Source organism: Giraffa tippelskirchi, chromosome 12 (genome assembly GCF_054371585.1).
Source record: "Giraffa tippelskirchi isolate mGirTip1 chromosome 12, T2T-mGirTip1v1.2.pri, whole genome shotgun sequence".
Classification (NCBI taxonomy): Eukaryota; Metazoa; Chordata; class Mammalia; order Artiodactyla; family Giraffidae; genus Giraffa; species Giraffa tippelskirchi.
This window is the reverse complement of record NC_137286.1, coordinates 27,063,614-27,089,207: the sequence shown is the minus strand read 5'-3', so window position 1 is coordinate 27,089,207 and position 25,594 is coordinate 27,063,614. Positions and strand designations below refer to the sequence as shown.

The following is a 25,594-nucleotide window of genomic DNA, read 5'->3' as shown; positions in this document are numbered from 1 at the left end:
GTCTCAGATTTTCTAATTTATCTATTTTGGTGGAATGTTACTGTTGAAATTTCTCTTACAAATGAATGGTCTTTGTAGTAGTAGTAGGCTTTGTAGTTTTGAAATATTTGGGGCTTATTCACTGTGGAATTGGTTTAAAATGGGTGTGGAGTTTTTCATTGAAGAATATCTCATGGTCAGTTTTATTGATCCATTTTTCCTATAACTTCCTTTGCAATGATTCTGAAGTAAAATACTTTCATTCATTTAATAAATATTTATTGATCATTATGGTGGGCACAGTCAGATGTTTTTCAAGTCTGTCCCATAATCTTAGTCATCATAAGGATACTTCAGGATTATATAGTGCTTTGCAGTTTATATAGCTTAACAGTTTCTTTAGGATCTTATGACCCTGCAAGGTAATATATTTCCCATAAAGAAATTGAGTCCTGCTCTAAATCACACATAATTCCACAGTTCTCGCTAGGGCAAGAACCCAGTTATAAACTTTTTCCTTCATGGTGGCTCAATGTTAAAGAATCCACCTGCCAGTGCAAAAGGTGTGGGCTCCATCCCTGGGTTGCGAAGATCCCCTGGAGGAGGAAATGGCAACCGACTCCAGTATTCTTGCCTGGGAAATCCCATGGAGAGAGGAGCCTTGTAAGGCTACAATCCATGGGGTTGCAAAGAGGCCAATACAACTTAGGGACTACACAACACCCACAACTTGATGTTATACATTCTGTGCATGCTTACTCAGTCACGTCTGGCTCTTTACAACCCCATGGACTGTAGCCTGCCAAGCTCCTCTGTCCATAGAATTTTTCAGGCAAGAATACTGGAGTGGGTTGCCATTTCATATTCTAGGGATCTTCCCAACCTGTGGATCGAACCCATGTCTCTTGTATCTCCTACATTGGCAGGTGGATTCTTAATCAACTATTCCACCTTTGTTGTTGTTGTTCAGTTGCTAAGTCATGTCCAACTCTTTGAGACCCCATGGACTGCAGCACTCCAGGCTTCCCTGTCCTTCATTATCTCCCAGCGTTTGCTCACGTTCATGTCCACTGAGTTGGTAATGCTATCTAATCATCTCATCTTCTGCCGCCTCCTTCTCCTCTTGCCCTCAGTTTTTCCCAGCATCAGAGTCTTTTCCAATGAATCAGCTCTTTGCATCAAGTGGCCAAAGTATTAGAGCTTCAGCATCAGTCCTTCCAATGAATATTCAGGGTTGATTTCCTTTAAGATTGACTGGTTTGATCTCCTTGCAGTCCAAGGGACTATCAGGAGTTTTCTCTAGGACCACAGTTCTAAAGCATCAATTCTTCAGCATTCAGTCTTCTTTATGGTCCAACTCTCAGGTCTGTACATGACTACTGAAAAAGCCATAGCTTTGATTCTATGGGCCTTTGTCGGCAAAGTGATATCTTTGCTTTTTAATACACTGTCTAGGTTTGTCATAGCTTTCCTTCCAAGGATCCATGGGTCTTTTAATTTCATGACTGCAGTCACCATCTGCAGTGATTTTGGAGCCCAGGAAAAAATCTGACACTGCTTCCACTTTTTCCCTTTCTCTTTGCCATGAAGTGATGGGACCGGATGTCATGTTCTTAGTTTTTGAATGTTGACTTTTAAGCCACCTTTTTACTCTCCTTTTTCACCTTCATCAAGAGGCTCTTTAGTTCCTCTTCACTTTCTGCCATTAGAGTGGTATCATCTCCATATTTGAGGTTGTTGATATTTCTCCCAGCAATTAGCATTATTAATATTCTGCTGTCTAGGTGTACCATAGTTTGTTTATCTGTTCATTTACTGAAGGACATCTTAGCTGCTTCCAAGCTGTAAACATCTCTGTGAAAGTTTTGTTGTGGACATAAATTTTTATCTCCTTTGGGTAAATACCAAGATGCATGACTGCATAACTGAGGTAAATCCTGCTTGGCTGTGGTATATCATTCTTTTTATACATTGTTTGATTTGATTTACTAATATTTTATTGTGGCATCTGTATTTATGAGTTTTTTTTTTTTTTTTTTCTTTGTGATGTCATGGCTTTTTTTTTTTTTTGGTATTAGGTAAATGCTGGCCTAATGGAATAAATTGGAAGTAGTCCCTCTCCTTCTGTCCTCTAAAGATATTGTAGAAAATTGGTATAATTTCTCCTTAAATGTTTGATAGAATTTTACAGTGAACCTGTCTGGGCCTGGTGCTTTCTGTTTTGAAAGGTTACTAATTATTGATTCAGTTTAATACAGTTATATTAAGATTGTTTGTTTATTATTGTGTGAGTTTCAGCAAAAGTTGTGTTTTTCAAAGAATTGGTCTGTTTTATGGGGCTTCCCTGATAGCTCAGTTGGTAAAGAATTTGCCTGCAATGCAGGAGACCCCTGTTCAACTCCTGGGTTGGGATGATCTCTGGAGAAGGGATAGGCTACCCACTCCAGTATTCTTGGGCTTCCCTTGTGGCTCAGCTGGTAAAAAATCCATGTGCAGTGCAGGAGACCTGTGTTCAATCCCTGGGTTGGAAAGATCTCCTGGAGAAGGGAAAGACTACCCACTTCAGTATTCTGGCCTAGAGAATTCTGTGGACTCCATGGGGTCACAAAAAGTCAGACACAACTGAGCAGCTTTCACTTTCATCCAGCTTATCAAATTATCAAATTTACGGCCATAGAGTTGTTCATGTGTGTGTTAGTCGTTCAGTTGTGTCCGACTCTTTGTGACCCCATGGACTGTAGTCTGCCAGGCTCCTCTGTCCATGGAATTCTCCAGGCAAGAATACTGGACTATTGGAGTGGGTTGCCATTCCCTTCTGCAGGGAATCTTCTCCACCCAGGGATCAAATCTGCATCTCCTGCATTGGCAGGTGGGTTCTTCACCACTACCGCCACTTGGGAAGCCCAGAGTTGTTCATAGTATTGATATATATATATATATGTATGTATGTATTTTTTTTTTTTTTTTCAATGCCACATGGTTCTTGAGAGTTTAGTTCCCTGGCCAGGGATTGAACCCATGCCCCCTGCCGTGGAAGAGCAGATTCTTAACCACAGAACTTCAGGGAAATCCCTCCATCCATTTGCTTTTAATCTATGTTTAAAGTGGGTATCTTGAGATAACATTTAGTTAGGTCTTATTTTTTGATCCACTATGACAAATCTGTCTTCTAGTTGGTGCATTTAGACCATTGGCATTCAAAATGATTATTAATATGGATGAATTAATATCTACCATATTTGTTACTGTTTTCTATTTGTTGCCCTTGTTCTTTGTTCCTATATTTAGCTCCACTCTGTGGTTTTAATTGAGCATATAGAAGTTTTCATTTTATTTTTACTTATTCCTGGATACTTCTTTTTCTTTATATAGATTTCATTAGATTCATACAGATCAATCTTCATATAGATTTCACCTATATCATTTTCCTTCGCTCTAAAGAGCTACTCATAACATACCTTGAAAGGCAGATCTGCTGGCAACATATCCCACCAATGTTTGTTTAAGAAAGTCTTTATTTCTCTTTCATTTCTAAAGATAATTTCACAGGATGCAGAATTCTAGGCTTTTTTTCCCTCCCTTCCTGCCCCCCAAATGCTTTAAATATTTCTCCTTTAAATATTACTCCTCTCTCTTTTTACTTGCATAGTTTCTGAGAAGAAATTGGATGTAATTCCTACTCTTGTTTCTCTATTAGGTAAGATTATTTTCCCCTGTGACTTTTTTCAGGATTTTTATTCTTTATCTTTAATTTTCTATAGTTTGAAATGATATGTATAGGTGTAGTTTTTTGGCAGTTATCCTGCTTGGTTTTTTGGAACTTCCTGGATCTATTGTCTGGTGTCTGAGATTACTTTGTTACTGTTTCAAATGTTACTTCTGTTACTTTCTCTCTTCTTCTGGTAGTCCAAGAATGGTTTTGTTACGCTTTCTGTGGTTACCTCACAGTCCTTGAATATTCTCTTTTTGTTTTGTCTTGGTTTTTGTCCTCTTTGCTTTTTAGTTTTCAGAGTTTCTGTTCAGATATTTTTAAGCTTTTAGAGGTCTTTCCTCAGCCTTGTTCCATCTGCAGTAAGTCCCTTATGTATAAAGTTTCAACTTGTGAATTTTCAAAGACGTAAATGTGTGTTTGCATGTCTGATCACATAGTTGATGTGTGTGGCGTACGTTGTCACATGTGTGCATCCTCTACAAATGGTTGTGCTTTTGTATAGTTTTTGTTGTTGTTCAGTTGCTAGGTCATATCCAACTCTTTTCGACTCCATAGAGTGCAGGCTCCTCTGTCCTTCACTGTCTCCCGAAATTTGCTCAGATTCATGTCCATTGAGTCAGTGATGCTATCTAACCATGCATCCTCTGCCACCGTCTTCTCCTTTTGCCTTCAGTGTTTCCCAGCATCAGGGTCTTTTCCAGTGAGTGGGGTCTTCCCATCAGGTAGGTGGCCAGAGTATTGGAACTTGAGCTTCAGCTTCAGCATCAGTCCTTCCAATGAAAATTCAGGACTGATTTCCTTTAGAAGTGACTGATTTGATCTCCTCGCAGTCCAAGGGAGTCTCAAGCATCTTCTCCAGCACCACAGTTGTAAAGCATCAATTATTCAGCACTCAGCCTTCTTTATGGTCTAACTCTCACATCCGTACATGACTACTGGAAAAACCATAGCTTTGACTATAGAGACCTTTGTTGAAAAAGGTATACTTTACTGTATGGTAATGTACTCAGCGTTCAGAAAACTAAGATACAGCATCTGGTCCCATCACTTCATGGCAGTAGACAGGGAAACAGTGGAAACAGTGACAGACTTTATTTTTGGGGGCTCCAAAATCACTGCAGATGGTGACTGCAGCCATGAAATTAAAAGATGCTTGATCCTTGGAAGAAAAGTGATGACCAACCTAGACGGCATATTAAAATCAGAGACATTATTTTGCCAACAAAGGTCTGTCTAGTCAAAGCTATGGTTTTTCCAGTGGTCATGTATGGATGTGAGAGTTGGAGTATAAAGAAAGCTGAGTGCTGAAGAATTGATGCTTTTGAACTGTGGTGTTGGAGAAGTCTCTTGAGAGTCCTTTGGACTGCAAGAAGATCCAGCCAGTCCATCCTAAAGGAAATCAGTCCTGAATATTCATTGGAAGGACTGATGTTGAAGCTGAAACTCCAATACTTTGGCCACCTGATAAGAAGAATTGACTCATTAGAAAAGATCCTGATGCTAGGAAAGATTGAAGGCAGGAGGAGAAGGGGACGACAGAGGATGAGATGGTTGGATGGTATCACCAACTGGATGGACATGACTTTAAGTAAACTCTGGGAGTTGGTGATGGACAGGGAGGCCTGGCGTGCTAGAGTCCATGGAGTTGCAAAGAGTCAGACACAACTGAGTGACTGAACTGAACTGAATGTATAGAATGCAGTATCTTTATTTCAAGCCCAGGATGTCTGGAGTGTTAAAGCAGTGGTGATGTAGGGGGTACTGCTAAGTACTGCTAAGCTGGTACTATAGCACAAAGCAATAATGGTGGAAACAAAAGTGAAAATAATTGAGAGTGGAGCAAGGTGAAAAGATGGCAGATATTGTGCATTCTTACAACATGAATCGTTTAACCAGGCATGATTCTAAAGAACAAAAACAGGATCATGGAACATGTGAAGTCTGCTATGCCAGTGATGTTGACAATAATATCGAAGAAGCATGGGAAAGTGATGGAAAAAATGGAGGAACTTCTCAGTGTGTGGCTGCAGGTTCAGTGTCAGTGTCGAGTCCCTCTCAGCTTAATGTTGATTCAGCAGGAAGCTCAATGCCTTTATGAAGACTTGAAGAAGAAACTGAGTGAAGAAACTGAGTGAAGAATCAGACGGCATCTTTTAATGCCATCTTGGCTGGATTCAATGGTTCAAGGCTAGAGCCAGCCTTCACAGAGTAAAAGTAAGTGGTGAGGTGGTGAGTGCAGATACAGTAGTTGCCCATTAATTTCCTGAAATACTTAAAGAAATTATTGATGAAGGTGCATGTTTACCTGAGTAGATATCTTGTGGATAAGACAGGTCTGTACTGGAAGAGGATGCCAAATCGAAGTTATATCAGTAAGGAAGAAAACTGATGCCAGGCGATAAAGCAGCAAAAAAAATAGGCTAACTTGTTCGTTGTCAGTGCTTCTGGCGATATGAAGCTGAAAATTCAGAGAAGTTTATCATTCAGAGAACCTAAGAGCCCTTAAAAATATAGCCAAGGGCTCTCCTCCTATTATGTGGAATAGTAACCCCAAAGCCTGGGTTACACAGGCCATTTTCCAGGACTGACTTTTCCATCACTTAATTCTGGAGATGAAAGTGAAAGAGGAGAGTGAAAAAGTTGGCTTAAAGCTCAACATTCAGAAAACTAAGACCATGGCATCGGGTCCCATTGCTTCCTGGCAAATAGATGGGGAAACGGTGAGAGACTTTATTTTTTGGGGCTCCAAAATCACTGCAGATGGTGATTGCAGCCATGACATTAAAAGACGCTTACTCCTTGGAAGGAAAGTTATGACCAACCTAGACAGCGTATTAAAAAGCAGAGACATCACTTTGCCAACAAAGGTCCATCTAGTCAAGGCTGTGGTTTTTCCAGTGGTCATGTATGAATGTGAGAATTGGGCTACAGATAAAGCTGAGCGCTGAAGAATTGATGCTTTTGAACCGTGGTGTTGGAGAAGACTCTTGAGAGTCCCTTGGACTGCAAAGAGATGCAACCAGTCCATCCTAAAGGAGATCAGTCCTGGGTGTTCATTGGGAGGACTGATGTTGAAGCTGAAACTCCAATACTTTGGCCACCTGATGCGAAGAGCTAACTCATTTGAAAAGACTGTGACGCTGGGAAAGATTGATGGTAGGAGGAGAAGGGGACGACAGAGGATGAGATGGTTGGATGTCATCACCAACTCAATGGACATGAGCTTGAGCAAGCTCCGGGAGTTGATGATGGACAGGGAAGCCTGGCGTGCTGCAGTCCATGGGGTCACAAAGAGTCGGACATGACTGACTGAATGGAATGAACTGAGCATCCTTTCATGATAAAAATTCTCAACATAATGGGTATAGAAAGGGTAAGTACCTCAACATTTTAAAGATCATAGATGACAGGCCCACAGTTTTCATTTTACTCAATGGTAAAAGGTTGAAAACTTTTCCTGTAGTATCAGAAACAGGACATGGGTGCCCACTCTCACCTCTCCTATTCAGCAGAGTACAAGAAGTCCTAGCCAGAGCAATCAGGCAAGAAATAGAAATGAAAGCATCTATGTCAGAAAAGAGGAAGTAAAAATGTGTTTGCAAATAACAGGATCTTATTTATTGAAAACCCTAAGAATTCCACCAAAAAAACTGTTGAAACAGCCACTCAGAGTGAGTGGGAGTCTGGCTTACTTTATTATATTTGTTATCTATTGCTGTGTAACAGATCACTGCAAAACTTGGTGCCTTATAAGAGCAGACATTTATTATCTGTCAATTTTGGTGGGTCAGAAATTTGGGAACAGGTTAGCTGTGTGATTCTGGCTTTGGGTCTTCCATGAAGTTGGTCTTAGACTGTCAACCACACTGTAGTCTTATAAAGGCCTGAATGGGGCTGGATGGTTTATTTCTAAAATGGTTCACATATATGACTGTGGGTAAATGCCTCAGGTCTTTGCCCAGTGGAGCTCTCCTAGGAGCATCTTGAGTCTTTAGGACGTGGCAGTAAGCTTCCTCTAGTGCAGGTGATTCTATCCCATGATAGAGAGAATGAGGAAGTCATAATGCCTTTTATGACCTAGTTATGCTTTGTCATTTCTCCCAGACTTTTTGGTGGAAGTTACTAAGCACAGTCACAGTCAAGGAAAAAGAAATTAGGCCCCAACTTTTGAAGGGAAGAGATTCAAACTGAGGGTCAGTGACTGACCAAGTGGAGGTAAGCAATACAGGAGACTCAGAATATATCTAGGTAGTAGCCTTCTGGAGTTATTCATTAAATTGTTAATGGTTTCTCAGGGAAGGGGGGAATACTTTGATATATTTCTAAGATCAAGACTTGGGCTGTTCCTGAGATATATATGTACTTAGCGTTGTTTTCCTCTTTTCACTTAGGAAGACTTAAAATTCATGTACTGGAAAGAAAATGATAAAATCCAGTTAAAAATACGTGGCTTTTTTTTTTGAAGTTTTGTTTTAGAGACTTTTGACTAAAGTAGATCATCATTGGGATGCTGTGGATTAGGAAGAAAGCTGATGTGAACCATTCAAAAATATGAGTTTTGTAGTACCTTTAGAACATTATCCTGTTTGGGGGTAACTTTTAATTTTTATATAATCTTAAGCTTAGAAAGGACTTCCCATGTGTCTCAGATGGTAAAGAATCCACCTGCAATGTGGGAGACCTGGATTTGATCCCTGGCTCAGGAAGTTTCCCTTGAGAAAGGAATGGCAACCCACTCCAGTATTCTTGCCTGTAGAATTCCATGAACAGAGGAGCCTTGGTGGGCTATAGTCCGTGAGGTCACAAAGAGTCAGACGTGACTGAGTAACTAACACAAGTACAAGTAAGCTTAATAGCTGTAAAAATAGTGAAAGGAACTCCTATATACCCTTTAACAGATTCCCCAGTTTATGTTTGTGACATTTGCCGTTCACCTGTTCTAGCCCAGCTAGCCTAAAACCACCAGGGATAAACCTGTAGTGTGATTAAGTTAGGTTTGTTGACAATGCAATGAGAGAGATCACAGACCAGGGGAACCACAAGGCTTTGCCCCAAAGAGTAAAATAGATTTCTTACAGGATTTTGTAGAAGGCTGGCACTGAAGTGAAATTTAAATGAAGTAGTGTTTTGATACGGTCAAAGCAAAGCCAAGGTTGTGTGTAAAAGAATCAACATTAGGTCTGAGCTGTGAAGTGGGCTTAAGGTGGTGTTTCCTTGAAAATTACAGAATTAAGAGCTTTTTGAACATTTCTTTTCCTAAAGTTGCTTACTTAGATCATCCTAGGAAGAGTAGGATGTTTCAGAAAGTTTACTTAAGTTCCTTCCCATCATTTCCCAGTTGAGAGACAACCACTGTTGTGATATTTTTTTTCCCTGATAAGTTACTTTTTTAAAAAAACGTAAAGAACTTCATGTAAATGGAATAATGTAGATAATAATAGAGTGTGCAGTTTCTTTGACACAGCATATTTGTAGATTTATCTGTTTTATTGCATCCTGCAGCACTTGTTACCTTTTCATTGCTAAGTAGTAGTACATTTTATAAATATACTGCAATTTGCCTATCAGTTTTCCTGTTGATGGACTTGTAGGCTTCCAGTTTGGGAGTATCATTTTGTATAAAGTTTTTAGTCTATATGTTTTTTTATTTCTCTTGGATGTATACCTGGCTGTGAAATTCCTACATCAAAGGCTAGGTGCTTGGGTTATATATGTTTAACTTTTAAGAAAGTACTAAAACTTTTCAAAATGATTATTCCGTTTTACATTCCCATTAACAATTTATGAGAATTCACCAGTTGTTTCATATCCTTTCCAATATTTGAAGTTATAGTCTTTTTAATCTTAGACATTTTTACAGGTATAAGGTAGTCTTCATAGTGGTTTTAGTTTTTATCATCCTAATTAACAATGATGTTGAGCATTTTTTACATGTTTATTGGCCATTTGTATATCTTGCTTCACGAAGTGTCTGTTCATGTTTTTTGCCCATTTCTTAATTGTTTGCTTTGTATTGTTTTAGGAGTTCTTTATGTATTCTGGATACAAGTCTTTGTCTGACACACTTTTACAAATATTTTCTCCCAGTATGTGGCATGCAGAATTTACCTTCTTAGTGATATTTTTTGATGGGTAGAATCTTTTAAGTTTGATGAAGTTCTTTTTTTAATAGTTTTAGTTTTCACGGTAAGGTCTATGATCCACTTGAAACTAATTTTTATTTATGGTGTAAAGTGTGAATCTCAAGTTTACCTTCTTTCCATACAGAGATCCATTTTTTCCAGCATCGTTTGTCAATAAAAGATTTCTTTTTCTCATTGTTACCTTTGTTAAAAATCAAATGACCGGAAAAGTCTAAATCTGTTTCTGGGCTCTTTATTTTTATTCCATTGGTCTATGTGGAATACTGTGTATTAATACACTTTGAAAAGCTATATAGAGTACTTATTAGATTGTTGTAAACAGGAAAAACCTTTCTTTTTCATGATTTGATAGCACTGGAGAGCTTTCTTATGATCATCACCTTGCAGCCAGTGGTATTTGGAGGCTTTTCAGCATGAAGCACTGTATATTCTTATATTACTTTTTTTTTTTTTTTTTTGGTGTTATGTGAGATTGATACTTTTATTCTTTTTTATTTGTAAAGATGCAAAAACACTTGCTTAGGTCAGGGTTCTGAGGCCAGTGATTAAGAAACTTTAGGTACCTTTCTTTAAGTCTTATAGTTGTCCAAACATATATTATAAAAATCTAGACAGAACTTTATTGCAGTGTTGAACCAAGAGAGTTGCCCAGGTCCTTATAGTTTGAAGAGAAAGAGGAGGACAAGACATAGCCATGTAGAAATTGTGATTTCTTATAAAGAAAAATCAGTTTATAATCTTGCAAGTTAACCTGTGTTGTGGACCTCAATCATTCTGAGTTATCAGTCCAATAAATTTAAGTAAGCAGTAGGTGCAATTCATCTGCAGAGGGGAAGGGTAAGAAATTATAAGCTGGAGAGATTGAATCTCAAATATAAATCTGTTGTTGGGATACTGACTAAATATTGTTTATAAGTTAAAATTTTTATGTTTATTTTAGGTGAGGTACTGTAATCATGTGTTTATGGAATTTTCTACAGTAAATTTGTGAAACTGCTAGAAATTTGAAAGTCTTAAGTCTCTTTGTTCCTTGTATGTCCTGAGTTGGGTCTCCTTTTCAGTAAATACCAGTGGTCATCTTAATCTTTTTGATAACTAAAAACATTCCCTCCAATTTAAATACTGTCCCCAGAATTTACCACCTTTGTTGAAAATTACTGGTCTTAGATGTGGAAAGGTGAGGAAATAAAGTACTGGAGTAAGAAATGATCATGCAGCTTGTTTGTTATCATACACTGACTAAATCTAAATAAAATGTGTAATTTGAGAATTTTAAAATTAAGATGTCTGATTGTGTATTCTTATTTTTCCTAGTAAAATGAATGAAAATAAACCTGGAGGCTCACAGAATTCTAGTAAGTAATAATATTTAAAGTATTTTCAAGTTTAATTTAAAATATTATGATATATCATTCTTGCTTTTTTTAAAATTGCAATTAATCTTTTTATAAGACTGCTACTCAAACACTAGGAATGAATTTCCTGATCCATGCTTAGATTGTGTTTCTGTATACTGAAGTATTATGTTTTATGTATTAATTTCAACAAAAAAGAAAAAGATAATTTGCCAAATTTTATTTATATATTCTGTATTTATCAAATGTGGTTTGTATTTGTATTTGAATAAAACAGTATTATTTATTTAATAAATATGATTTTTTTAATCTTTTTGTGTGATTTTTCTTCTTACAAAAGATAAAATGCAAATGAGAACAGTTAATGTGTAAAAGTTTAACATGAAAAGGAAAAAACTTGCCTGTTAGTTCTCACAACCATCTCCTCAAACAGATGTAGACTTTACTTTTAGTTGTTTTCTTCATTTATTAGTTATAAATAGTATGTATCGATTTACTACAGTGAAAGATGAAATTTTTAAATTGTTACTTTATACTCAGTTGCCACTACTTCTCCATGATCTACCCTTTTTAAAATTTATTGTTTGATTGCCTCTAAAAGTGATACACTTAAAACTCTGTATGTTGACTCTCGCTTATAGAGTATCTATTAACCGCCTATCATGTTGGATAAGGAAATTATGCCCTTAAACCTCTTTCTACTTTGTTTTCCTGCTTTTACCTATAGACTTCTATCAGTTATGCTAATAGTCCTGAAACTTAGTAGTTCATGGGCTACCTTCTTATATTTGTCAAATGTAAATATCACCTATTACTGTTATTTGGTTAGTATTTTTCTTAAGTTTGTGTCAGCATTTTACTTGAATGAATGTGTTCGTTTTATTACTGTAACATAACCAGTATCGTTTTCTGAAGGATTATGTAGAAGGTGTAGAATCGTTTGTAGAAGGTGGTATTAATAAATGTAATAAAGTTGGAACAATTTTACAGAATTTTAAATGTTAAAATTAATATGCAAAGTACAAGTAAAAACAAAAGTAACCTACTTACAAAAATGCATGCCTGAAACCTGGTCTGTCCAGGGCCTTGGTACCAGCAAAGGGAGGAGGGAGACAGAAAGCACAAGCCCATAGCATGCAGCAGATGCAGCTCTGTCCGGCCCTCACTTAGAGGGCTCCTCTGTAGTCTCAGCTAACTGCTTGTATTCCTCTTCCTCTTGATAGCTGCATGACATACTTGTAGTTGAACGTATAGGGCACCGGGGATGAAGAATTTAAGGTGAGAGTTGCTGGTGTAAGATGTCCAATAATCAAATGACAGTTTGCTGGAATTATTGTGGTCAGTTGCTCTCTGTTGGGGAGGAAGAGGTGCTGAAATTTTGAGGGAAGGGGCTTCCAGTTACTGCTTAGTAAGCTGGAGTGAGGGAGGGCAAATACAGGATGGATGTTTCACAATATTAAGTATTGGTTTCTTTCCAGTCCTGGGATCTATTTTGTGAGTAACCTGTTGACAGATACAGTGCGTTTTCAACACATAAAATCCGTTCTTGATTACATGTATTAAATGAGGTAACTAAGATTAGCTGCTGTAATAGGTAAACCCTGAGTTTTTAATGGCTTAACATAGTAAACATTTATTACTTGGTCACGTTACACTCCAGTGTAGATTGGTTAGGGGAGATTGAACAGATAGGGGCTTTATGCTCCATACAGTCATTTAGAGTTCACATTCATTCCATCTTGTATTGATTCACTGCCTTGAGATACTCAGTCTTTTCAGGTAGTGACTTTTTTCCTTGTTTTGTTAGTATGGTATTAGAAATTTGATGTATAAGTAAATACCATAAGATAGAAAGGATTGGTAATTATATTAACATTCAGTTCTACCTTTGTGCCATATCTTTTTAATTATATTGCTACATATTATCTCATTTAATGCTCATTAAGGCATAGTTTGAGGTAAGTGCTATTGTTGTCCTTATTTTTATAAGATGAGAAACCAGAACCATAAAGTATTTATGTGACCTGTTCAAGGTTACACAGCAAGAGTGTAGAACTAGGTCTTAACTCAAATCTCCCTGGCTCTGAAATTTGCCTTTAAAGTTTTATTATTATTATTGTGATAAAATACATAAAACATAGAATTCATCATTTTAACTATTTTGAAAGGTCCAATTGGGTGGCATTTCATACATTCAGAGTTGTGCAGCTGTTACCACTGTCTATTTCCAAAGCATTATCTTCCCTCCAGAAGGAAACTATCCACTAGGCAGTTATTTCTCATTTCTCCTGTCCTCAGCTCGTGGAGACAACCAGCCTGCTTTTTGTCTGTTTCTGTGGATTTACCTGTTTTGGATAATGTAATCTATTTAACTGGAATCATGTAATATGTGACCTTTTGTGCTTGGATTCTTTGACTTGCCGTAGTGTTTCTAGACTCATCTGTGTTGTAGCATATATCAGTATTTCATTCCTTTTTATAGCTGAAAGATTCTCCGTTATATGGTCATTGTATATTTTGTTAACCCATTCATCCATCCGTTTGATGGGTGAATGGAAATTTGATTTGTTTTCCCTTTTTGGCTATTGTGAACAGTGCTGCTGTGAAGATCAATGTACAAATATTTGTTTGAACATCTGTTTTTAATTCTTTGGTATTATATATAACCAGTAGTGGAATTGTTATATAGTAACTGTATTTAACTTTTTGAGAAACTGCTGGCTATTTTCCAAAGTGATTGTACTATTAGTACATTTCACCTAGCAGTATATGAGGGTTCTGATTTCACTATCTCCTTGACAGCATTTGTTATTTGAGATTTTTTGTTTTAGCCATATCTTCTTTGGAGAAATGTTTATTCAGATCCTTTGTCCCATTTTAAGATTGAGTTGTGTTTTTCTTGTTGGGTTGTAAAACTTGCACATTCTGGACACAAGACTCTTAAAAGGTATATGATTTCCAAATGTATTTAACTATTCTGTACGTTGACTTTTCACTTTGTTGATAGTTTTCTTTGATGCACAAAAGTTTTAAACTTTGATGAAGTCCAGTTTGTCCTTTTTTTTTCTTGTATTGCTTTTGTTTTTGGTGTCATGTGGTATCTGAAAAACTATTGCCAAACCAAGGTTTTCAAGATTGTTCCCCCCTGTGTTTTCTTCTAAGTGGTTTATAGTTTTGGCTCTTATTTTAAGTCTTTGATCTATTTTGAATTAATTTTTGTATAGTTTATGGAGGATTCCGTTTTATTATCTTGCATGTGACTTTCCAGTTGTCCCAGCCCCTTTTGTTAAAGAGACTATTTTTCCCCATTGAATGATCTTGGAATCCTTGTTCAAAATTTAATTGACCATCGATCCCTGAGTTTATTTCTGGACTCTTCCATTGATCTGTATGTCTATCCTTATGTCAGTACCACACTCTTAATTTCTGTAGTTTCATTGTAAGTTTTGAGTTTTCTCTTTTTTTCTGGCTAAAGGTTTGCCAGTTTTGTTAACCTTTTCAAAGAACCAGCTTTGTTTGTATTTATTCTCTCTATTCTGCATGTCATTTATTTCTATTCTTATCTCTATTGTCTTTCTTATGCTAGTTTTGGGTTTAATTTTTTCTTTTTCTAGTTCTTTATTGTTAAAATAAAGTTACTGATTTGGGATCATTCCCTTTTCATTTAGGGTTGCTCTGTGAGTCTACAAGCCTAAAGATCAGCCAGAGGTGAAAGCTTAGAGTTCCTAGGGTCATTTCTGAGCCTGCATCCAGCCCTGGGCATGTGATGTCCTTCTAGATTCCCTGGTATATGTGGGAGCTTTTCAGAGCCCTTATCTTCCCATGTGTCTTCCTTTACTAGACTCTTCTTTCCTAGCCTTTTTGGTCTTTGCCTGCTTGCCCTGTTATACTTTGCTTCAAGCTGCTGCCTCTAGTATATTTGTCTTAAATGCTTTTGACAGTCAGACTCCAGCCCTGAGAAAGTTCTTACACGGATGAAAGAAGGGCAGGCATCTGAGCCCATCCCCTGGGGAGCCACCATACATGTCAGAACACACAATCGCATTTCTCTAACAAGGTCCGTACTACCTCCTCTTAGACAGTCCACACCAGGAATATGGCCTAAGGAACAATGCGCATTGATCCTAGGCTTAAGGTCATTGCACAGTTGGAGAGTGAGGGATAGTAGGCAGGTAAGTTTAAATGCCACAGATCTGTCATCAAATTTTGGCAGCTTGTTTCTTTATTAAGCATTTTTCTCATTATTTCAAGTTTTTAAATCAGATTTCAGAGTTTCGGAAAAGTTGATTCTGATGGGTTTGGCAGCATTATTATTGCTTTAGTGGAGAGATGAAGTTTTAGAGTTTACTAATTGGTTGTTTTCAATGAGTTGCCAATTTAACAACACACTGGGATTTGTCGTTAAAGGTTAATTTAAAAATGTAAAGTCACATTGTTTTAGAAGTAGATATTTGAAGTCTTAATTTACTGAAAACAATATAATGTAATTTGTTCTCTCAAAAAGAACTGAGCACATCAATTAAGAGAAACACCAATTCCATAGGGTTTTTTTTTTTGTTTTTGTTTAAATTTTTTTATATCTATTACTTTTTTCACTGTTAGCTTGTGTTTTCTGTCGAAAAAATGATGACTGTCCTATTAAATATGGAGAAAAGAAAACTATTGAAAAATGGAATCTCACTGTACATTACTATTGTTTGGTGAGTATAATTTTTAATTAAATCCTAAAAATTTGGTATTCTTCTAAGAAGAGAATTTGATCCTGATGGCTGGTTTCTGAGAAATGGATAAGTCATTTAACTTTCTTGGATCTCTTTTTGCTATGTAAAAATAAGATTTTTCATTTATCAAATTCAAAGATTCTGAAATTACTTGATAATGTAGAAATACTTGTCATCATTACCTGCTTATTTTTGTCTAACCCTTTGGGGCCTCAGTGGAAAAAGTAGAAAAGGGTTAGGTCTGTAAGGGAGTTGTTCATTTTGCAACTTTGTTGTTTTCATTGTTGCTAGTGATAATTCTCAGAAAGGACCTGTTTGAAGGCTTGGGAAGTAAAATAAAAGTATTTTCTTTCATAGAGAACCTGAAAAGAGAAATTCTGACTACAGGTGATAAATATTTGTGGAAAAGGAAATAGGTTAATTTATGGATCAGATCACTCTGTTGCAAGAAAAAATGATGGCATATTGAGAATTGTCTCTCATTTGTTCCCCATTCCCTCCACCAACTTCTCATCTCATTGAATCTGCTTTAAGATATTAGTGGTACCATCACTGCCTTAGCATGATGCCAAGGTTACATGAGTATATACAGTATTCCTTGGCACTTGTATTAGATATATATTGCTGCTTAACTAACTGTCCAGCTTATAAGTGAAATTTAGCAGCTTATAAGTGAATCAGTTATATATATATATATACACACATATATACACTCTTTTTTAGATTCTTTTCCCATATAGGGCACAGAGTATTAAGTAGAGTTCCCTGTGCTATACAGTAGGTTCTTATTAGTTATCTATTTTTAATATAATAGTGTGTATATGTCAACCCCAGTCTCCCAGTTTATCCTTCTCCCCACCCCCTCACCATTCCCCTTTGGTACCCATGAGTTTGTTTTCTACATCTGTGACTCTGTTTCTGTTCTTAAGTGGTTTATGGGGCACAGAAATTTGGTACTGGCTGAGATGGGTGGTTCTGGCTCAGGGTCTCTTCTGCATGAGGCTGCAGTTGACATGTCAGCATGGTTTGGTCATCTGAAAGCTTGACAGGCTGGAGTATCCACCTCCAGTGGCTCACTTATGTGGCTTTTGGCCTCAGTTCCTCTTGCCTCTTAGCAGGAGGCTTCAGTTCCTTACTTCCTGGGCACCTCTGTAGGGCTGCTCACAGCATGACACCTGGCTTCTCCCAGAGCAAGTAGAAAGGGATAGATATACACCAAGATGGAACTATATGACCTAGTTTTTATAGTTGTATACCACTGTTACTTTTCCTTTATTCTGTTAGAGTGAGTCATAATTCTAGCTCACACTTAAGGGGAAGGAAATTAGTTCCCACCACTTTTAAGGGAGGAGTATCAACAAATTTAGGGGCATATTTTTATTCTTACAACAGCATCCATGTTAAAACTTAGATGCTTCCTTGAGTAATACTCTAACATAAATTCTTGGTGTTTCTCTAAGGTTTGTAAACTGGTCTGGGAACCTAATTACTTTGTACCAAGACTTAGGGAAACGTGAAGTTGACAATCCAAATTATTTGTCTTAAGAGTCATATAGGGCTTAGAGTCTTATAGGGCTTCTCAAGTGACTCAGTGGTAAAGAATCTGCCTGCCATGCAGGGGATGTGTGTTCAATCCCTGGGTCAGGAAGATCCTCTGGAGAAGGAAATGGCAACCCACTCCAGTACTCTTGCTTGGGAAATCCCATGGACAAAGGAGCCTGGTAGTCTACAGTGCATGGTGTCACAAAAGAGTCAGACAGGACTTAGTGAATAAATAACAACAACAACACAGAGTCTTATAGTTTGTATCACACACACAAAAAAAAACCTTTTATATTTCTAAAGAGTTCATTTTACTTTTTATGTAATAGAATTAAGAGAGCTATTTTATTATTAGTCAGTGGGTTGTTTTGTTTTTTTTTTTTTTTCATAATTCTTAAGTAATCTATAGCCCTTTTGGATTTTTTTAAGATACACTGATTAAAATCTCTAATCTCAAGTCTGAAGTGTTAATTGAGTTATTTAATATATTTAACTTGGTCATGTCAAAATTTCCTTTATGTTCTTTCTTATTTTATTAATGAGTGTAGTAATCCCAAAACATGCTGACCCTAGCTCAACACTTATAAGACTGGCATTTCATTGTCAACAGGAAAGTATAGTAATATTGTAAATGGTAATGGAATATTAGAGCTGAGAGACTTGGAAACAACCTGGTCTGTTGTTTTTATTTTTGTGTTTGATATTAGAAACATCGAATTACTTGTCTAGGGCTCCAGAAAGTTGGGCACGGAGCCTGGTTTGCAAGCCAGTGCTTATTCACAGTCTCATGCTTTTTCCTTGATTCATGTTCCCTTAATATATTTAAACTGAAGTTAAAACCTACTTTAAAAAATTTATTTTCATTAATTCAATATATTCTCTATAATTACGTCTTTTATGACTCAGAATCCAGCTAGATTTATAGAGTTAACCTGAAATATCACTAATAATTATCTCCATAGTATTTATTACTATTACATATACATCTTTCAGTATTTGCCATTTTTTCCCACCTAAAACTTGATCATAAGTGTTTATTGTTTGTCTTCCTTGCCTTTCTCTGTTATTTCCTGTGATACTTTTTAGAAACCAGTTTGGTTATATGACCTGTTAATATATAGTGTCTTTGAAATCAAAGAATATGAGTAGCCTCTTACTTTGACTATGAAAAATAACTATTATAGGTAAGAGATACTTGAAATTTGAGTTGTTTTATATCCATTTTTACTGGAATATTATAGAGATATATTTTTTATTCCGAACAAGTTTCTTAGAGTTTATTTTCTAATTGAGAATATATTCATAGTTGATGTCAAGTGGAATTTGGCAGAGGGGTAAAGAAGAAGAAGGAGTTTATGGTTTTCTAATAGAAGATATCAGGAAAGAAGTGACTAGGGCTTCTAAACTGGTAAGTAAATTACTTTACTCATTGCACCATAAATATTGTCAGTATTAAGGAAGTCTTTCCCATTACTTTCTCTACTAGAAATTGATAAGACATTGATTTTATGTTCTTTTTTTGTCAAACGCAGTAAATTTTAGAACATTTTGTATTTTTGCAAATGAAAGAGCTAAACTAACCTTGGATAACGTGTGGCAATACTAATTTCACTTCTTGTCTTCTTCCAACCTACCGATCATTACATCCACTCTAACCATCAGAATTATGATCATACTTCCACTCAACTATTCTTCAGACGTTCTATCCTGAGGCAATCCAGTTATTCACTTTTCATTCTTATTATATCTCAGTTGCTGGGTTGGATTGATAGCTTGAGATGGAAATTACATAGCTATACAGACCAATAATTTATGGTCTCCTCATGTCTTGTGGCTCTTCTGTGATACAGTTTGCTTATGGTCAGTGCCTTCTCCTGTTCTCTGAGATAAGTATTCTGAACTTTAACTCCTTATTGAGTTACAGTTTGTGAATCTTATGTGTGATGGCTGTTATTACATGAGGGAATGGACTGTAGGTCTCCATGTGTTCTGAGTAGAAATAATGAGAGTTAGAGAATGAGAAGATTGGAAGTACAGAGGTTTCTGTTCAGAGAACATGGTACTGGAATTGATGACTTCCATGGTGGAGCAGTTTTGGCTGATGAGAGGACTCTTCCTTACACTGAAGTGGAGATGAAGTGCATTGACACATTTTAATTGAGAAAGTAAAAAAAAAAAAGATTGTCCTATCAATGCAGAAGTCATTTAGAATGATAGCAAGAATTAAAATACGGAGGAGGGTGCCAAAGTCTGGAGGAAGTTAGTCAGGTGACATTAGGTTCAAGGACCAGATCTTTTTAAGTCTGAAGGTAGAGTAATGGCCTACAGTCTGCAGCACAGAACTTAAAACAATGTTCTGTTTTTCCTTCTCCCTCCCTCTATCCATATTTCATGTCCACTCCTTGCCAAGTCTGGAAATTAAGGAGGATGAAAAAATAAGCAGCTTCATTCAAGAAGTTCTATAAGAGAAGCATTCAGAGAATTTTATTTTGGTTGAGACAAAGATATTAAAGTGGTTATTTTTAAGGATATTCAAGATTCAGGGGTGTTTGTGTTGCTCAGTCATGTCCAACTCTTTGCGATTCCATGGACTGTAGCTCGCCAGACTCCTCTGTCCATGGAATTCTCCAGGCAAGAATACTGGAGTGGGTTGCCATTTCCTTCTCCAGGGGATCTTCCCGACCCAGGGATCGAACCCAGGTCTCCTGTATTGCAGGTGGATGCTTTACCATCTGAGATACTACGGAAGCCCAAGATATAGGGAAGGTAATGATAAAGTCAGAGGTTCTAAGGCACAAGGGAAAACCTTGGAGAAAAGGTTAACAGTGGCATTTACCTATAGGCCTTGTGAGAGTATTAGTATCAAAATTTCTCAATCTTTGGTGATAGCGAAATTGTCATCGAAAGATGGTCTCTAAAGGTACTATTTGGAAATCCTTTCTTAAGACATCATATCCTCTCTGAGTATATTGTGAACCTGTGAGAATTTCTTGATCCTGAAGAGGTGTCTCTATTTACTACCTTAAAATAGAATTCCATATGTCAGTTTACAGGGAGAGACTCAGGTTAGCAAGGTATTCTACAACCTGGTAGGGCTTGACAGGTGGACAGTATAATCCCTTCATCAGTGGCCAATATAATGGTCATCTCAAAGGTTCCAAGATGAAGTACTCGTCTGTATTTTAGTAATGATTGATTCATCTAATTATTTTTCTGTTTATATACTGCAGTGATATTTAAGTTAGAGGCAGTGGTATTCATTTCCTAGGGCTGCTATAATAGATTACCCCAAACTGGGTCGCTTAAAACAGAAATGTATTCTCAGAATTCTGGAGACCAGAAGTTCCAAATCAAGCTGTCAGAGAGATTGACTTCTTCTGGAGGCTCTGAGGGAGAATCTGTTCATGCTTCTCTTCTGATGGCTGCTGACAGCCTTTGGCATTCGTTGCTTTGTGGCAGCATACCCCAATCTCTGCCTCCATCTTCATGTGGCCTTCCCCTGTGTGTCTTAAATTTCTCTTTTTACTTATAAGGACTTATAGGGACCACCTTAAATCCAGGATGAACTCATCTTGAGATCTTTAACATATCTACAAGGACAATGTTTCCAAGTAAGGTCACAGTCAAAGGTGCCAGGAATTAGGCCTTGAACATACCTTTTGGGGAACCCCTACTTTACATATTATAGGTATCTTAACACTTTTTCATTTGCTTAAGATAGAGTTATCCTCGCCAGTTTTTTACAAATTGTTTTTTAGAATTGTTTTGCTGTTCTATGTATAAGAAATATTTCCTGTGTTTTCTGTTGAAATTTGAATGAGACTTTCATGTATAATCTTTATGTTTACAAACCCTTCAGTTTAAAATATTTTAGCAGGTAGGAAGGAAAAGAAGTTTCTCTGTCTCACCCACATTAGATTATATCAGAAATTGTTATACGAGTGAATCTTTAGATTGGATTGTTTCTGAGTAAAATAATTTTTTTCAGGAAATGTCTTTAATATTCTATAATCACAGCTACTGTATGATGAAAGTAATTGTCAGACTCTCCACAAAGAATATTCATTTATACCTTGGTCTTACCTATAGTAGTCAAATTTTCTACATGTTATAATCCCTGTTTTTATATTTTCTTCTAGAAATGCTCTGTTTGCAAGAAAACGGGCGCTTCAATTGGGTGTGTTGCACCCCGATGTAAACGAAGTTACCATTTCCCATGTGGACTTCAGAGAGAATGTATTTTCCAGTTCACTGGCAATTTTGCGTGAGTCAATTAACTGTCGAATATGAAAGAAGATGTAAAGGAAAAGTGGAAAATGGATATGGATCTCCCTAATTATATAATCCCTTTGTAAAATTTCTTTTCAAAGTTGCACTGAGGTTATATGGGTACTTTAGAGAATTACAATATCTGTAATGGACTTAGTGATTAATATTTACCTCTAGCTTTCAGCCCTAGAATATAATATGGAAGTGTTAATTTATTCACATTCAATAGAAATTTCCATCTTATATAATTCTAGATTTTATGTTTCTTTTTAGATTCAATACTTCACTTTTCTTTCACAGGGCTATCTGTTCTTATTGAGTAAATTGAACATATGTAAATTTGATGCAGTCCAAAAAAATAACTATTATGGCCTGGAATGCCCCTAAAAATATTTGTTTCTTGAGTTCAGCTCTAAACATCAAGACTTGATGGATTTTGGTGTTTGTTATCATGAGTGGTTTATTTCTTTTAGTCTTTGTGCTCTTGACCTATTTAATGGATTGTTTTGTATGAAAACTGCAGTGTAGAAAATACAACTGCAGTGTAGAAAATACAAATGGAAATAAATTTAGTGGGTTAAGAATAATTATTGTTTGTACTTTAGTTATTAAAATAATATTTTTAAGTATAAGTTCCTTCCTTTGATTTTGTGCAGGTTTGAGTACAAATGTTGTGTATACTGTTACTAACAATATTTCATAATTCGCAACATAATATTAGTTGTTGAAATTCTATGAGGTGAATCTCACCACCAAAAAGTTCACATTTGGAAAATCTAGCTCTCCTTGGTTATAGATGATGGGACTGATTTATAGTGGCATTTCCCCAGCCTGTTGTAAATTAATTGTGAGAGAGACAAATGAATTTTCTCTTATAGATATGAATTGTAATGCTAGCTTAGTTGTGCTTTATAATTTATTATATGTTTTTAATTAATTTACATTTTTAGGTCATTTTGTTGGAAGCATCGACCTGTTCAAATAATTACATCTAATAATTGTAGAGACTCCTTACTGTGCACCATTTGCTTGGAATTTATAGAGCCTATTCCAACTTACAGCGTGTTACGAAGTCCTTGTTGTAAGAATGCTTGGTTTCATAGAGACTGTTTGCAGGTAAGATAGTTTGTAAACATTTTCTGATATAAAGTATGTTGCTTGTTGATTTGAATTAGAGTAGACATGTGTTTTAGCTCTTACTGCTTGTAACTTTTTAAAATAGCTTTATTGAATATAATTTTACATGCAAAATTACTCTGTTGAAGTGTATAATTAATGTTTTGGTAAATACTTTAGATACGACCTTTTAATGTATTTTTACACTTATAAAATTTTGTTTTTACCCAAGGATTTTGTTTGTATATCACAAAGAATAATACACAGTCTTTAATTCCCAAGTTTATTTACATGCTTAAAGGTAGAAAAACCAAGTTACGTGAAATAATTAATTGTAAGCTAGGATAATTGAACATTAAGAGGTCTATTTTTTTTAGTTTAGTAAACATTTTATCATGTGCTTCTGAGGTGGCACAGTGGTAAAGAATCTGCTTGCCAGTGCAGGAGATGCAAGAGAGGCATGTTCGATCACTGGGTTGGGAAGACCCTCTGGAGAAAGAAATGGCAATCCACTCCAGTATTTTTGCCTGGAAAATTCTGTGTAGAGAGGAATCTGTTAGGCTGCCGTCCATGGTGTCATAAAGTCACCAAAAGTCACAGTGTCAGTCAGATATGACTGAGCATACGCCTGCGCACGCACGCGCACACACACACACAGAAACACTTCATCATAACATTTGAAATTAAACTGATTACTGTCTAAAGAATTGAAATATATTATAGTTCTTTGAGAGCCACCTTGTATATCAAACCTGATGACAAGTTTTCAGGTAAATTGAATATCATAAAACAATATTAAGTAATCTGTAGTTTCTTCAATTCAGAAGGTAGTTTAAAATTTTTTAAAGATCCCAATTATTAAAAACATCAAATATGTAATATACGTGTGTGAAAGTGTCAATTGATAGGCAATTATTGTTGATAATGCCAGTTATCAAAGGATTCACTTAAATTTATACTGTTTCTAAAGTTTGGCTTTTATTATTGTTTAGTAAAATGAAATGTTAGTATTGATTACAAATTATCTACAAAAGTTTTTTTTTTTTTTTTAAGTTAAGAGATGTTGTAAATCCTCTTATATTTCAACAAAATCTTAATAGTACTAACAGTAGTCCAAGTAGTAAAGCTTGATTACTTTCTGTTTGTTTTTTGTATGAGCCTTCAACTCCTCTTTTTAGTATTATTCAGTTAAAAGTGGCAGGATGGAGCCTGTTTTGTTGGGTCAATAGTAGAGATTCTATTAATTCTCATGAAATAGTGTTTGTAAAAGGATCCAGAGAGTGCAATTCTAAACATCATGAAGTGCTATCTTTATCTATTGAAGAAGAAGTTCACATTATGTGAGAATCTCTAAAAAGTTATTATCTTAATTAAGGGGTTATATTTGAATGAATTGAATGTAATTGCTGCCAAATGTATCATCTTGTTAACTTTGTATAGTAGTGTGTTATTTTTCAGGACAAGTAAGATTTGCCTCATTTTGTGTTAATAGTGAAATAGAGAGGTTTTCCAATTTGACCTATTCATAGAACTTTTTGTGAACTCTGAAACTACTAAGTTTCTAATTCTGTCATTAAAAACTAGAAATAGTACTACTAACAAAAATGTAGGTCTACTTTACACAGGTATAATATAATGTCATGGCCACATGGACACCTGTCTGTGATGTAAATATTAACAATCATTTATTACATGGTTAGAGCATACAAGGACAGAACTTGTTCTTGAGTCATGTTTCTTGAAGGGGCTTCAGTGGCTTTTCCACTGTGGTACAAGTCTTAACTGAAATAGTAAATAGAGTCTACCCAGTTTAGGTAGCTATAATCATACCTAAAGAAAAAGTTCTTTTAATCTCTGAACTCCATTAATACAAAAAGTTGAAGGAGGAACAAACCTATGCAGTAGGATGAGAATTGTATGTGGTTAAGCAAATTTCAAGCAAATACCAGACACTTTACCTGCCTCCTGTGAAACCTGTATGCAGATCAAGAAGAAACAGTTAAAACTGGACAAAGAACAAAGGACTGGTTCAAAATTGGCAGAGGAGTACGTGAAGGCTGTATATTGTCACCCTGCTTCTTTAACATATATGCAGAATATATCATCCAAAATGCTCGGCTGGATGAAGCACAAGCTGGAATCAAGATTGCTGGGAGAAATATCAACAACCTCAGATATGCAGATGACACTACCCTTATGGCAGAAAGTGAAGAGGAATTAGAGAGCCTCTTGATAAAGGTGAAAGAGGAGAGTGAAATGGCTGGCTTAAAACTTGGCATTCCAAAAACTAAGATCATGGATCTAATCCAATCACTTCATGGCAAATAGATGGGGAAACAATGGAAACAGAGATAGAATTTATTTTTTTGAGCTCCAAAATCACTGCAGATGGTGACTGCAGCCATGAAATTAGAGGATACTTGCTCCTTGGATGAAAAACCATGACAAACCTAGACAACATATTAAAAAGCAGGGACATGACTTTGCCTACAAAGGTCCATATTGTCAAAGCTGTGGTTTTTCCAGTAGTCATGTACGTATGTGAGAGCTGGACAATAAAAAAGGCTGAGCGCTGAACTATGGTGCTGGAGAAGACTCTTGAGAGTGCCTTATACTGCCAGGAGATTAAACCACTCAATCCAAAAGGAAATCAACCTTGAATATTCATTGGAAGAACTGATGCTGAAGCTGAAACTCCAATACTTTGGCCACCTGGTGCAAAGAGCCAACTTGTTGGAAAAGACCTTGATGCTGGGA

At 36.3% G+C, this 25,594-nt stretch overlaps 1 protein-coding gene across 28 annotated transcripts in view; it reads left to right on the top strand.

The window, feature by feature from the left end:
* G2E3 (G2/M-phase specific E3 ubiquitin protein ligase) overlaps nt 1-25,594 on the top strand; it is a 261,284-nt gene that overhangs the window by 202,845 nt on the left and 32,845 nt on the right. For 9 of the 28 annotated variants that reach the window (XM_081548078.1, XM_081548080.1, XM_081548106.1 and 6 more), the window contains 5 exons: nt 11,149-11,189; nt 15,792-15,889; nt 18,759-18,860; nt 21,592-21,716; nt 22,672-22,837. In XM_081548078.1, the coding sequence (XP_081404204.1) occupies nt 11,149-11,189; nt 15,792-15,889; nt 18,759-18,860; nt 21,592-21,716; nt 22,672-22,837 (532 nt within the window). Of the gene's footprint in view, nt 1-7,825; nt 7,907-8,503; nt 8,535-11,148; nt 11,190-12,412; nt 12,468-15,791; nt 15,890-18,758; nt 18,861-21,591; nt 21,717-22,671; nt 22,838-25,594 lie in introns of those variants that run through there. The other 19 variants (XM_081548095.1, XM_081548088.1, XM_081548090.1 and 16 more) reach the window with 10 other exon arrangements.